Here is a 16173-nt window from a genome sequence, read left to right as displayed (position 1 = left end):
GATAGATAGATGGAGAGATAGCTAATGATAGATAGACAGATAGAGATATATATATAGAGAGAGAAAGAGATAGATGATGACAGACAGACAGATAGATAACAAATGCCTTTATTCCTATCCTGCCCTATTAATGATTGTTTTGCTGATCTTCTATGCCTCTGTTTGTATAGGGGTCCCATGTACCCAGTTAAGTTAACAGTTTTGTGTTACAGTGATTTTCATTTATTAGAGTAGGAATTAACCCACTTTCAAGAAGCAGATTGTGACTGTTTTAACCCCTGCCATTCAGTGGGCTATTGGGCTTGAGTGGGTCAAGAAAGGGGAAATGCAAACCTTTCAGGCTGAAAAGTAATTGGGACTTCCGAGTTGTGATCCCCCAGAGAGGCTGAATATAGACATTTTTATTTTAGATCAGACAAGGACGTGTGAGTAGCATGTCCTGTTTAAAGGCAGAATCAGTAAACAAAAGCACATTAAAAAGTAAATAAAAAGGCAAAAAGAAAAGCTTTTAGTTTGGTGCTTCTTTTGCAACATTGAACATCAGAATGCACTGACCGCTGACCACTTTTAGAATTTATATAAAACAAGGCATGTTCACGAGTTTTACACTGAGATTTTGACTCTAGATACAGTGCTTCCAAGCAGACTTAATGAAAGTGTAAGCCTCTCTCTTGCTATTTACAGTTATAAACAATCAGCTCTTTTCTTGCAGATAATCTACATAAAGAGAGTAACAGCTGTTAGATAGATAGATAGATAGATAGATAGATAGATGATAGATAGATAGATAGATGATAGATAGATAGATAGATAGATAGATAGATGATAGATAGATAGATAGATAGATAGATAGATGATAGATAGATAGATAGATAGATAGATAGATAGATAGATAGATGATAGATAGATAGATAGATAGATAGATAGATAGATAGATAGATAAACCCATGTAAATTGGGTTTTTTTTAGGAGCCTTAAGGAATTTGTTATAAACAATCAGCTCTTTTCTTGCAGATAATCTACATAAAGAGAGTAACAGCTGTTAGATAGATAGATAGATAGATAGATGATAGATAGATAGATAGATGATAGATAGATAGATAGATAGATAGATAGATGATAGATAGATAGATAGATAGATAGATAGATAGATAGATAGATAGATAGATAGATGATAGATAGATAGATGATAGATAGATAGATAGATAGATAGATAAACCCATGTAAATTGGGTTTTTTTTAGGAGCCTTAAGGAATTTGTTACCAGTATCCCTTTGGTCTATTTGCATACGTATGAAGCAGTCTCCTCAACCATTTTGATTTGTTACAGATAGATAGATAGATAGATAGATAGATAGATAGAACAAAGAAGATGGGGCTGAAGGCATTGGGGGGGGGGTTAATGATGCTGGAGATGAGCACAATTACGTTAGGGGAAGACACAATGATGTCAGACCAGGTTATAATGCTAGGGCGTTTTGTGTTACTTAGACACAATTGGCTGGATTTATGTCCAGTTTTCTCTTTGTAATAAACCTAACAGAAAGTTTTAAACTGGACAGTAGTGATGTGTGCTCAACACTCCTCAAAGGCCAAAATATGGGATAATCATACTCAAAAGTTATAAATCCAAAAGAAACATCAAAAGTGCAGACTGAACCCTCCAGTGGGCAAAAAAGGGAAATTCTCTTGTCCTCTATGTATTTTGTAGTAGTGATGTGTGACCTTGGCACATGACTTGTGGGTCACAGGTTCAAGTTGAGCACTTCTATTCACTCTCCCCGCAGGTCTATAAATACAGGGCAGAAGCCGGGTTGTGTAGACTTTGAGTTGGAAGCGGGCGGGTTAGGCTTGGGTCGAATTTTTCTCGACCCGCACATCACTACTGGACAGCCCTTTGAAAAACTGGAATGTCCAGTTTAAAACCAGACCGGTGGCAACCCTAGCTATATTCTCCAATTCTCTTAAATTAAAGTTATGGGATCTATTATACAGAAACCAGTTATCCAAAAAGCTCTGAAATACAGCAATGATAATTTAGACTGATATGCTTTTTCTCTCTATAAGAAAGAAGGATACCTTATAATAAAAAATATCCCAGCGAGTGTTGGACTCTTTCTGTGTGTATTTATAGTATATATATGTAAATAAAGTGACTAATGTTAAAATTCCTGGTGTGATTAGCTATACATACTATACACACACACACTCATATAAATATATATACCACCATCTTCACCATCCATGGAGTAAGACCAGTGGCAAGATGTATAGATAGATGGGATGTACAGGAAATGCATATATCTGATTTGAGAGAAATACAAATATTCATATTACTGGGTGTAGGGATCTCCAAAATTGGGCCCCTAGGATGGTTCCCCTTGTACAGGCTGCCAAGGGTGGTTTGGGAGGTTAATAGTTAACAGGGAGTAGCCCTACAGTTTTAGTTAGCAGCCACTGGGTGGTGCATTAGATATATAAGGGAATGCAGCCATGTGCTGCCAGGTCTATCTGCCTGGGACCCCCTCTGGGCTAGTGTTTAGATAGTAGATCTGGAACTAATAGCTCACTCTAGGAGTGGGAGACAGGTTATTTAGTACGGGTAGTCATCACTCCTACAGGAGATTAAGATCCCACAGCACTCATAGCTGGAGTCAGGGCACAAAGTGGTAAATTCAGGAGATTACCTAATCCAGTGGGTGCTCGGGCGTGAGTACCGGGGTGAGGTCTCAGAGGGGGTCTTCTGGCATGAGTACCGGAGGGAACACCAAAGGAGGATCATCTGGCGGGAGTACCGCGAGTAACCCCAGGGAGAGAGGGTCTCCAAAGGGAAGTGTGTGTAACCTGACATATAAGTCTGCTCCTGTATAACCTGCCTGTCTGCAAGTAATAAACTACATTCCACTGGTTCAACATCATACCAGTGTCCTGGTCTCTTCATCCAAAGAGGATCCTCACTGCCTGGTAAGCAGCTATCCCAAAGGGAAGGGGCAAGGTACCGGGAGTTGCAGGGAGTCCCTGACCAGGGAATACAGTACAGCATTAAGTTCTCAGGAGGGGAGTTACAGTTCAATCTGTCCCTAACCTGGGTGGAGGCACGCCATTAAGTTAAGTAACATCTGTTCCCCAAAGTAAGTGGGGCTCAGGATCCCTGTTAGCGCCATAAGATCTCAGCAGGTAGCAGCACTGTCATTAAAGTGGGCTACATGGGTATTACACAAACCTTTTTTGTAGTTACGGAGCATTCCTGTGTTATTTGCTTTATCTCATAATTCATCGAATTCTGAAGTCTTTGGGGGTCACTTACAGAGACCCCAGATGCAAGTCTTTCAATGGAAGGAGAGATAAAGTGCTCACCTTAATGCTCATTCAAATACACTTGCTTTTGGGATCTGGCAGAGCTCTGCATCTTGTGCTGGATAAAAAATATTGTGCCCACTTTTTCTTTGCATCCTCGTCTTTTATATTTTCAGATATTAGGGGTCATTTACCAACTGCAAGGCAAAGTCCATACATTTTTGCCATGGTTTGTGCCCTGCAAGTAGAAGAATTGCTTTAGGTCTCCATTTAGTGCTTCATTTCACCAGCTGCATCTTCTGTATTCATAAAGGCAGGCCAGGGGAGGCAGACCAGACACTAAGAAACTCTGTCACCCTAGATCTTGATTCAGTACGTCTCTATTTGATTCCTCCCATGATTCAGTGAATGATTCTGCTTACTACAAAACAGCTTCAGGGGTGAACCAACTGGGTTTCAGTCTGCAAACTGGACAGTCATGGGCCAAGGTATGCATTTTTCCTACACTGGTTATTTCACAAAGATAAGTCATCCAAAGCACGCAGAGTAATTTATCGTATCTTTGTAACCATGGCAATGAATTGCCAGGAAAAATAACTCAACAAAAATTGCAACTTAGGAGATAATTTGTTTCAGTTCAGTAAGAGTAAATTTTCCATTGAATGCATTGCCATGGTTACGCACAGGCTATATGGAGTCAAGTGTCCTCTGACAGACCATCTATCCTGATTAAATAACTGGGCATTATGAAAACTACAAAAAGTCTCGACAATGTATGACTCCTTTGGAACCTGTGTACTGGAGCGTGCCAGATACCCTGTCTACAGAATGGGGTATAAGGTGGTTTCTAGTCAGCAAATCATGTACTTTGCTGGTTTGGAATAGTTCTGTGAAGCACGTTTCACAATTTCTCCTGGCTGCGACAATGGCTGTTTCTGCTAATTATGGAGCAACCAGCGTAGGCTGCAACACTAAGGAGTCTAACAACTCTCTAAACTGAATATGGAGGTTTTGCCAGAAAACATGTTTCATGCCAAAAATATTCAGTATTTAGCTAAACTACTGTTTAGAAAAACTAAAACAAGACTGATGTACTCCTAATATGTACATTGTTTATTTATTTTATAAAAGTATAAATCTTGGGTTGTTTAGACTTGCCCTATTTTTTTAATTATTAATTTGTATTTATTTTTCTCCAAGATGTGCAAAGATTTACAAGGGATATTTAAACAATAAAATTGTGCTGCAATAGTGCCTCCATAGCCTGTTTGGGCTGCAAGATTAATTACTACTTACAGGACTGGACTTCTTAATTTGGCTCCTAAGGAAGTACATAAGAGAGTTAAATGCATTGGGCAGATACCTTAGTATTTTAAACTTAGTATTTTAAACTTTTTAAATAAAAAAACTTGCAATAAGAATCTGGTGTCTGCAACCCGTTTCTTCCCCTGCCCCTGGTCCCTGGCCCACAGTGGTACAAGGAAAACTCCTGGTGGGCCCACGTGTCAGTGGGTATTCCTGCTTCTAACAAAGAGACTAAACAGATGGAAAATAGATTATGTATGTAAAGATAAAAAACTAGGAAAATATAAAAGTGAGGAGTGGAGGAGAATAGTTTGAAGAGTGGGCTCATGGTCTAAGGTTTTGGGGGGGCGCCTGGCATCCAAGTCTAACACTGCTGCCACTTTCTTGTATAAGTTACAGACGGTAGCAATGACTGGTTTGGACCACACGGAGGACTGCAGACACATGGGACACGAAAGTCGGAAACAGAAGTGATCAGAACCGGTGAAGCAAACAGTAGAAGATTTCCAACTACATGTGGAGTATTTTAGTGCTCTACCTTTAAGATTTTAGGGGTCATTTACTACCCGCAGGGGAAAGTGCAAATATTGACTAACTTGTATGACTTTTCTCGCAATGACAAGATACTTTGTGCTGTTGTTGGTCAGATAGAAATTAGAAGTTGTTTACTATGTGCAGGGAAGGGTACAAAGTGCAAAAAAATGGCACAATCTGCCATATTTTTGGCATTTTGGCCCTGGACTTCTCATTGAAAAATTCCCACAGGTCTGTGCATCACAAAACCAAGTTCTCCCTTGAAAAGAGTGCTGTTTGCATTTGATAGTGATGTATTCATGAGGGTTGGAGGCGCATAGGTGACCCCTTCCACCACATATAAGCAAGTTAGGGAGGGCCAGCAGCAGGTGGACAGGGCTGCCTTGTATCCATAGGTGATTTGCTCCTAATTCTTCAGGCATCACTGAGGTCGCAAAGTAATGATTCTTTTAACACAATTGCACTGTGCTTACCACAATTGCATCTAATTTGGAAAAGTTACCACATTTCTTCAAAAACTGGACACTATGGCGCAAAAGTCTGCCTGGTGTTTTTTTCCAGTGTTTAATGCGTAAATTATGTCTGCACCCAATTATTAGGTGGAAGTGTGCTGCACTTATTGACTCTGGGTGCAAAGGGAACCCTGGAAATACCAGCTGGTCAGGAGGTGGCAGTAGCTCCAGGGTTCCCCTACATCCCCAGCAGCACCCAATTTGGAATGGAAGACAGGAAAAAGTGCAACTACACGGAAGTGCAAGGAGAGCATTTTGATGCAAGAACATTTAATAAAAGTGGTTTAACACACAACTGACTGAGGGGAAATTCCATGGGCTGCAATTAGAAGTAAGCAAGCAAAGAAGGAGTACACAAACAAAATTAGAAGAGTCAGTAGAAACTAAGCTTTAAGAGGCCATGCATCTACTATTTGCCATCATATTGTATGGTAACTAGTTACCTCACACTTGCACAATCACATACTTGGCAAGGCTGGAAGTGTCATATGAAGTTCAGCCTCCAATTAATGCCATTTCAGTTAATAACTAATTTGGGTTAATATTGGTCTGGCTGATTCCTAGCTAAAATCAGGGCACACACTCTTTTTATTTGTTCTTTTTTATTTTTTATTGAATTTTCAAACATACATTCAATACACGGAACTGTAAATTACTCATTCAGAAGTAGTTACAATAAAATTAATGCATAATTAAACAAAAAAAATAAAAATATCTGTATATCTCCAAGGGTAGCTCCTTTTTGGCTTAAAGAAAGGTATAAGTTAACCTCTAAACACAATCTTTAAAGAATTAAAAATGTGTGCAAAATAATGACAGATAAAACAGAGCTAATATATCATTTAATCACGTAAAAAAATTTTGCCTCCATAATGTCCACTTTCATATGTATAAGACTCGCAGACCAAACAAAAATTAAAAAACCTTTATTACGCATCAAAACATAAAAACCACCTCACCCATTGCCCCCAACGGACTTATCATAGGCTTTACAGAAAAAGATGCAATCTCTCTATTTAAAACACACTTGAAGGAAATTACATTATATACTTCCAACATCCAATTATTACATTTTAACCCTTAATGCTTCTAAGAAGGAAGTAAGGTTATTACAAATACCATTACTTATTATCAATAAATCAGAGTCAAAACACTATTTTCATTTACTTCACTATTACCTTTCAATTAAACATTCTTTCTTTTATGTAAAGCATGTGCCATCAAACATCTAACCCATTGGGTGACCTTGTGTTAAATTAAAAGAGATTAAAAATTCATTTTATTTCCACACATAGGAGATAGTCTACTCTTCTCCACCATGATTCAAAGGTAAAATTCTTTCTATATCCTGAATTTTCAACAGTGCGAGATCCCCTTCTTTACAAGTAGAAAAGTGACTGTTGTCCATTTTATTTTAAATCACTTTACAGTGTTCACATGTCCTACTTTTTAACCTTCTAGCAGTTCATCCCATGTATCGAATACTGCATTATCTACATGTAAGGAGGTAGACTACAAAATTGTTATTACCCTTCCAGTACTCGTGCTACTAAATTCCTTAGATAAATGTATACTTATGCAAGTTACACAACACATTACTCCACATGGGTATGTACCTACTATATTAAGCCATGTTTTATCCTCCACTTTCCTCTTAAATTCACTAGGAGACAGTATACTGGCTATAAAGTGTGCCCTTTTTGCATCAAAGTTAAATCCTCTATCCACACTGGTGTATCAGAAACCTTCTTTTTTTACTCCTACCTTTAAGTAAATCACTTCTCTGTTTCCTAAATACTATCACAAAGGCAAGTTTCAGGATTTACAAATTATAACCACTATCCAGAAATCTATCACGCAACTAGCATAACTACCATGCATAATTTCCAAATTCTAATGAAAATCTTTCTTGGAATAACCACACACTATTTGCACACTTTATGTAATGTAGAGTTGCCTTAGTACATTGCTAGAATCCATGAAATAAAACTAAATCTAGACAAGAGAGGGAGTAACAATATAGTATGCTACATTTATGATAACCCAGAATACAAGTGCTAAGGCAGTTGTTGAATGTTTGTGCTCATTACTTGAGTCTGGGGTCTGGCTGAGCTCTGCACCTATTGGCAGATTGGAAATATGGTTCTCAGTACAGAGTACTGCCATAGGGCCAGCTGTTAGTACAGGGCTCAATTGCATCTTATGGCCACAGGAAACTCATTAATTTGTGTTTTTCATGGCTCACACTACCCAACAAAGGCAGTACTGTATTAATGGTGGGATACACAGGTCTCTACACTACATACTGGACAACAAAGACCTACAGAAATTCACTGTAGTGCAAGGAGGGAAGGAAAGTGCAAAAAACATGTCAGATTGTTCCCAGTTTTTGCACTTTTCAAAACTAGAGCACTGATGCCAAGGGCAGTCCAACGGAACATATTACAATTATATTCCAATCCATGAAAACCTAATCTTTATTAAATTCATTTAAAATCTTAAACAGTAGTCACCATAGGAGCAGATCATGGTACTATGGAGCATTGTGTGACTGACACTTCAGCTTAACACATTTTGTGGTTTCTTACCACTTCATCAGAAGCTGTAGTGCCCCCTCATGGTTTTTAAAGGTAAAACTAAACATACAGTTAATTAAAATCACATGAAACATACATATAATAAAATTAATCAACCAACCACTTGACAAATCCACCATTATTAGTATCAATTAATCAGAGCTCTTCTAATTTAGAGATATCTAAGCTCTCAGATCAAATTTAATACATACATCAATATCATTAAAATTCCATATGAGAAAGATTTATTCCCTATACAGTTCAACAGTCACCTAAAATAAGTAGCCAAAGCAGTATTCAACTTGAAAATCCACTAAGCTTCTGTACAGAGAAGGATTTTATCCTTGTCACCTTCCCTAGCGCCTGGGAGCACCCTATCTATAATCTGAAATTAAATATTTATTTTACAGTCATGATGCTGAAGACAGTGTTTAGCTATAACTGATTCTTTATCCTTTCATGCAACACCATTTATGTGTTCCATAACTCTTTTGGATAGGCAGCACTTTATTTTCCTAGTATATTGTGCCCCACAGGCAAATGTAGCCAAATACACATCATATCTCATTTTGCAGATTCCATAATATCTCATACCATATTCTTTAGAATCATGTGTGGACTTGAAGGTATATGATACTACCATATATTTTGCTTTAAAGGAGGTGCTTAATATTCTTACATGGTGCAATAAGAAGATTACAGTTGTATACACTAAACATGGGTGTCCATAGAGAATTTTCGGGGGGGGGGGGGCAAATAAAAAACAACCTGTTTTAATGTAAATAATCTGGGCAATGTTACCTCTACCCTGTGCTTTCATACAAGTGTACACAATTTATGACACCAGTACATGTGACACACAGTAAATATTGTATTGAAACACATAGGGCAGCACTTGCTCTGCACTGTTTTTGTGTATAAATAAAAACAAAAAATATTTAAACAATAAGCCTATTGGAAACAGAAGGGAACATTTCATGTGAGTGTGAGAGATACACAAATGTGATATCTTTGTTCGAGCAGCAATGTCTGAAGAGATGTCGAAATATATTGGGGGGTGAGGTTGAATTTATACCAGGAAGGATTTTCCATTGCTACTGATGTGTTCCTGGAGCATACCAATATCCCTTCAGTAGGGGAGGTGTTGCTATGTACAGATACATCAGGAACATTGGATTATGCTTCACTAACATCATCTGGAATGACAGGTACAGGAAAACCAATGTGCTTTTAGGAGACCCCCATAATATCCAGGCAGAAACTGTGGGGTAACTTTGTCTTAAGGAATACAGACTCATGTAAGGAACCTGCTCCTACATTCATCCCAGGACTTGATGTTCTGAAAAAGTGGTAAAGTGCTGCCATCCTTTAACATTTAGGACTCTGCACTGAAGGGCAATGGACCTTTGAACTAAATGATTTCCCCAAGTAATATCACAAGGATCAGGAATGGGTATCAATTGACTTATTATTGCCAGTTATAGTACATGGATGTTTCTGTTGCTTTGAGCTGCCATAGACAGCACAGTCTCACTAACCATGATAGGAACTAGAAGTCATAATTATTTTGGGAAATTTTATGCAAAGAGGATTTGTAGGGTAGCAACCAAGCCGGTACTTGACCGGTCTAGCCGGCAGGGCCAGTGGCCGGCATTACAAATTTACCGGCAATATATTTGACAGTAAATTTTTATGGGCAGCAAAATTCCCTATAGATTCCTCCCTTCCCTGACCATCTCCATAGCGATTATTTCCCTTTTAAGTAGATGTCCGCCTCTGTCCCACCCATTTCACCGGCCCAATTGACGTCACTACCTGTCCCCCATCCCCGGTATTAACACTGAAGAACCCTAAAGCATAGCCACTTAAAAAGTAAACAATTTTTTATAATTTATTTAGCACTTTCTCTCATGAGTCTCAAATTGATTTACAGCAACCAAGTTAGCCATTATAGGGGATCTTGTATTATAGGCGGACAACTTAACCACTAGGCCAACTCCTCCCACTTCGACAAATAGGTATTCAACCGCACAGCCTAACATTCAGGCTTGATGCATCAATCCTCAAAAGGCACACTGCTGAGCCCCTCGACACGATCCCAGGTATAGAGGAGAGCACCATAAAGCAGAAATCTGCTAAAAAGCTTTTATTTCAGATTTCTGCTTTATGGTGCTCTCCTCTATACCTGGGATCAACTCCTCCCACTTATAGGATTATTTCTGGTCTCTTCTCTGTTACATACAAGTGCTTGGCATGTCCTAACTGTGTGAATGAAACATGCAGGGTAAAACATGCCAGTCACACCCAGCATGCCCCCGATCCCCAGTCCCACTCACCCCTTCAGGAAAGCTTTAACTCCTAACCCTTCAACCCCTTGGGGAAACCTTTTGCCATATGCTGAACCATTAGCACAGATAAGGGAGAGTGGTGCAGTTTGGTTAAATATAGGCAATAAAAATGATTGTTTAGGGTTTACGTAAAAGGTTTTGCTGTGCCCCTGGCAATATTTACTTACCTGTCGTATCATGGTGCTGCTGTGGGTCATGAGTGTCCGCAGAGAATTTAAACAGCTATCTGGGACAGTGGACTGTAAACCAGGACAGCTGGGAGACATGCAAAATTCCAGGGGGGGGGGGGAGGTCATCTTGCCACTATTTGCGAATGCCCATGAAACTTACAGGCAGATTTAATAAACTTTAAAGAAGCATATCCTAAAAGTATTCCCAGTTATTTGAAATTTAGTTATGAAAAAACGTTCCTGATGGTTGGGAATGATTTCCTAACTGGCAAAAAAGTTTTAATTAATTATTAGATTCAGCAAAGCAGATAGGTATATCAGTTTAGCAGAATGAATTTACCGTATGAAGCCAAACTTTATTCTGCTCTGTGGGATCTTAGAGCTCAGTAACAGCACTGAGCTCAAACACCCCTCTGAATCGGTAATACCTGATGCAAATTGCAAGCACACATTTGGTCAATTGCTAAATCTGAATTTATCTGTATTTTTTAACCATGAAGTAAATATCATCAACTTCTAATAAATCAGCCCCAAATATTTTTTTGTTACATGTTTATGATGTAAAAGCATAATTCATGACTCAAGCGAAGTGAGTAAAGTGTAATTTGGTGTGCAGTCATATTTTTTCCCAACACTGCATAGTTTTTTTCCCAGCATTTGGGCAACTTTGATGCAATTGTGCTGTGCCTGAGGCAATTGTGTCTGATTTGCTGAAATTAACGTAACTGTGGGCCCATTATGTCATGAACTGGAAGCAATAGTACAATAGTACAAGTCCTTCTGGCATCATTTCCAACTTTTGGCATGAGTGACATCTGTGCTGATTCTTAAGGGTGTGCTTTGCCTATTGTTGCTGGGCATGACGGGAACCCTGGTGCTATTTCCTGTTCAGGAAGTGCTGGTTGCTGCAGGGTTCCCCTGCATCTATAGGTGCAGCAGCTACCAATTCAGAATGGAAGGCAGAAAGGACTGAGCACCGCCAAGTGCAACTATACAGAAGTGCAAAAAGTACATTTTAATGGGTGTACCTTTAACAATTGGGGTTAAACTTGCAATTTACTGTGGGGAAAAGTGAGGGAGCGTAACTGTGTTTGACTTAAATGACCCCTATGATGTCCAATTACCACATCACCACATCAGGAAACCCATTGATTGGTGGGCATTCCTAGAACAGTATCTCTGGAATAATTCCTCCCTGATCGTTGCACTCAGCTCTCGTCTCTCCCCAGGTTATAACCCATGAACAGCAAAGTAACAGAAGTAATATTTTGTTTATTGGGCTTATTGAACACAGATGGCACACCAGGCATTTTCTTCACCAGCAGAGAAATGCCCATGCCATTGACTTTAATTGACATCTGCTACCACTCAGACAGAATGTGCTTTTGCTGCCCAAAATCTGCCACAATAAACTTTGAATTGCATTTCTATTAAAGTCAATGGCATAGGCAATTTCGGCCACCACCAACAATACACCTGCAGAGAAACCACCTGAGCCAAAAAGGTTTTAATCAGTTTGATCATGGTCAATACCTTTGTCTAAGTTTATATTTTGTTAAGCATCAGCTTTGGTAGATTACAACATTTGTACCAATGTAGACTTTACAGTTTTAGGCATTGTCAAGCACACTATGAACACAAAAGAAAATCACTACTTCACTAGAATGATTTCACTTGGCTCAAAATGACCATGAATATTTCAGACGCAGCCCCCATGCTTTAATTTCCAGTGCTTGGGAACCCTACCAGGTCTAGAAAAAGAACACAATTATGTAACAACTATGAACTTCTCCATGGAAACATGAGCACATTTCTGCACACCATTCAAGCAACACAAAAGCATGTTTTCTTCTATCAGATAAAGAAAACAACAGATATAAACTATAAATGATTAAATAAAAAAACACACACATTTCTTATTCTACTTTCTAAAAGAAACCTAAATAAATGTCAAGGTAAGAAAAATAAAAAGAGGTTTGTGTGTTTTTGGAAGGATACGTTTTGGCAAGGATACATAATGTGCCAAAGTCAGTTTTTACAAATGATAAATATTAGGAAATAAATATTTGAATTCTCAATCTAGGATTGGTTTATGCCTCCAGTCTAGATTTTATGTAGTAAATCTGTATATTGTGTATAAAATGGTTTCTAATAAGGAATAAACATCTAAAACACAGTTTGTACTAAGTTCATTTACTGCCCCAGGACTTTTTGAGTAAGGTACAGAACAAGTTGTGAAAATCGTTCCTTCAGTTCTTTAATTTTCTTGCAGCTTCCCAAAATGAAATTAAAAGCATAATAACAAACAAATTGATGTCTCAGTCCTTACTCAGAACTATACTTTATTAGCAAAACAACATTATATTAAACAGACCCCACCTTAGAATAATAAGTCTAAAAAAAATAAAGGTACTCACATTCCTTGCAAGCGCTGGACCATCTTGTCATTTGACTCCCTTGTTTCAAAATTGGAAGAAGGATATTCTGGGTCCTCAGACTCGAAAGCTGTGGATTCCATTGTGCCGGTCCTAAGGTAACTATGTAGCATTCATGATAAATATCACCATGGAAAATCATTCCTCAGTCCATTTCCCACTAGATCAATGTATGGAAATAAATGAACATGAAAATGAAGCCCTCGGTTTATGAAAAGCTCAGGGGTTAAAGAGATGAAGGCAGCATTTGCCAGAACGGCTGTCAGAGTGATAATTAAGCCAGCTGTTTGGTCTTGTTTTGCATTCAGCAATCTAAAGTCATTTTCCCCCCCTAAGAAGTAGAGCAACTACATGCAAGATGCGGAGAATACAAGAGACTGTCTGCACACTCCAGCTCTTCCCACATGCAGTTCATTGCTATAGTTATGTTCACTGAAGCATAATAGCACTTTGTAATACCCTAGGATCCATTGTCATGTAGAATAAAGGAGAATTACTTAAGCTCTCTGCGAGAGACAGATTTGTGGTAAAGAAATAAGAAAACGTAGAGAAAAGGAAAAAAAAATAACCCAAAATAATCATTTTGCTGAGACCTAGGTTAGCGGAAAGTCGCCCCCTCTTTTCATGTAAGAGATCAAAACAGTTGACAGATTTAACGCGAATAAATCAAAAACCTTAAGATGGAGAGAAAACCAGCAGTGAACAGGTTGTATTTAGAGTAATATGTATCATCTGCTTCTGCATTCATTTCGTGATTATTCATCTTCTCTTAGCAACCTCACACTGTAGGTAAATGCCAGTTAAACTAGAGGTAATAGGAGCAGCTGCCACATACACACGGCATGTCCTCTAAGCCCTTTAGGGCATGCAGTGAGAAAGAGAAATTCTCTTAGTTCAAGATAAATGTAACTGCATGGGTCTAGGCTGCTATGAAATTCTACACCAATAATGCGAACGTCTTATTTCTCTTTCATTAAATGCCTGGTCATGTGTCACACTTCTAAACGCAAGACTTTAAACATACAGCAGCATTAGAATCAGTATGGTGCTTCCTGAGCATCAGGTAATGGAAGCAAATGATTTCCATGTTGCATGCCATACATCTTTAAAAAGATTGACCAATGAGACATATGGTATAATTAAAGTTGTGAAGGAATAAAAAAGATGCTAACCTTGAAAATAGATATTTGTCGTTTGAAGTGTGTGCTGACTGTTTTGGCAAAGTCTTTATAATACTGTGATCCATACCTGATCCATGAAATGCAGCTCCTCTTTCCTTCCTGCTGTTCCATCTGTTTGGGCTGCATGTATGGCCACTGTTCATTCAGCTTATTAACCAATCAGTCAGATACCATACAAAGTTGGCCTATGTATGGCCTCCTATGAAATACTCATCATACAGGAGCTACAGGACAGAAAGGCTACCTATATCCCAGTGACACACTCATCCTGCAGGTGGTTTCCTTACTTGGCACTATATATATAGGGGACACATTTCATTTGGCTCTAATTGTTTCATGATTCAACCTATCTTGTTGCATAGTTACATTACTGTGCTTATTCTAAACTTTATCTTAAAGTTGGATGAAGTGTTGTTTTGTAAGTTTTCAGACACATCTTCTCTGTTATTTGCTAAATAAAAATTAAATTAATGTCTTGTCTTCCCTTTACGATCCCCTTTCAAGTGAGCAGTCCTCTGATACTAACTAAAACATAATAACATAAGTTGTGGAGATTGAAGTCTAAGCTCCCTACCAACACATGCATATACAAACACACATTCCAGTCAGTTTCATCAGGAGCCATTCACCTCCCTATATGTTTTTGGGATGTAGGAGGAAACCATAGCAGTAAAGGAAGAACCAGACAAACTTTTTTATTCTTCTTTTGATTGAACCCCAGATCCCAGTGCTGCAAGGGTACAACATTAACCACTGTGCCACCTTTCTAAAATACCTAAATCTATAAAGACCATCCATTCTAAAACATTCTACATGAGAAAGATAAACAAAAGTGTTGCCATGTTTTGCTGGAAGTAAAACTGGGGGGTTTGAACAGAAAATATGTAGGGAGAATTTCTCCATGTGTTTTGTTGTTTGGGGAAACAACAAAACAGATGGAGAAATTCTCCCTACATTTTTCCAGCACACAGTTCAAACTACAAAATATCTATTCTCAAGGTTTGCATCTTTTTTTTTTGCATCCGGGTTGTTCTGGAAAAAAAAACAAGTAATGGTGGTATGTAATATTAGGCTTCTCTTGTAAAAATGGTGTAAAAAAAAAAAAAAAGACTTAAATGCAGGAATAGTAACACTCACAGGTATAAACAGGGGGGTTTTAATGAAAATGATGATCTGGGAAATGCTCCCATTAAAATGCATTAGAAAATGAAGTGACTACAAAAAAAGTTAAAAAGTCTGGGGATGTCAAATTAGGGTTCAAATGTTCGCTTTAAAATAATGCATCTAATATAAAACTAAAATAATGAATCTCTCCTTGTAATACATTAAACTCCCTTTTAAATTCTATTATTGATCCCCAAACAAGGTCCCTCAGCCACCAAGGACACTACCATCAATCGTGTATTTTCTAAGATGCATGTAACCCTGCATATACATTATATTAAAACCTATTATGCCATTGTCCTTATAATCCACTTTTTTGTTCTGTCATATGATTTACATCACATATATAAATACATACAGCTCCTTCTGTGTGCATGAATGTGGGAATCTGTATCTATGTGTATTTGTGTGGGGGGTATTTAATGACAAACACTCAGAAATGTCTTTGTTTTGAGCAAAGAAAAAAATTACAATTAACCTTCCTGAACACTTTAAGCGTTGTAAGTGTTCTATATGTAAGTTGTATCTAATCTATAACATGGATGGATGATACCGAAAGGATTACAAATCCTTGCAATAAAATACATTAAGCTTGATACATCACCCCCCCGACCAACTGGAATTTGGCATGCATGTGCTTGTGTGTAATCT

At 38.2% G+C, this 16173-nt stretch overlaps 1 protein-coding gene across 2 annotated transcripts in view; it reads right to left on the bottom strand.

Moving 5' to 3' along the window:
• The window catches only part of pde1a (phosphodiesterase 1A), a 160558-nt gene extending 146687 nt beyond the window's left edge, over positions 1-13871 (bottom strand). Inside the window, exon 1 of one of the 2 annotated variants that reach the window (XM_031892463.1) lies at positions 13160-13871. In XM_031892463.1, the coding sequence (XP_031748323.1) occupies positions 13160-13290 (131 nt within the window). In that variant the 5' untranslated portion in view covers positions 13291-13871. The remainder of the gene's footprint in view (positions 1-13159) is intronic. The other variant, NM_001102974.1, reaches the window with a different exon arrangement.
• Between the last annotated feature and the right edge of the window lie 2302 nt (positions 13872-16173).

The sequence above is a fragment of the Xenopus tropicalis genome, chromosome 9 (genome assembly GCF_000004195.4).
Source record: "Xenopus tropicalis strain Nigerian chromosome 9, UCB_Xtro_10.0, whole genome shotgun sequence".
In the NCBI taxonomy this organism is placed as follows: domain Eukaryota; kingdom Metazoa; phylum Chordata; class Amphibia; order Anura; family Pipidae; genus Xenopus; species Xenopus tropicalis.
The sequence above is the reverse complement of the archived record's forward strand: the minus strand, read 5'-3'. Positions and strand labels throughout refer to the sequence as shown.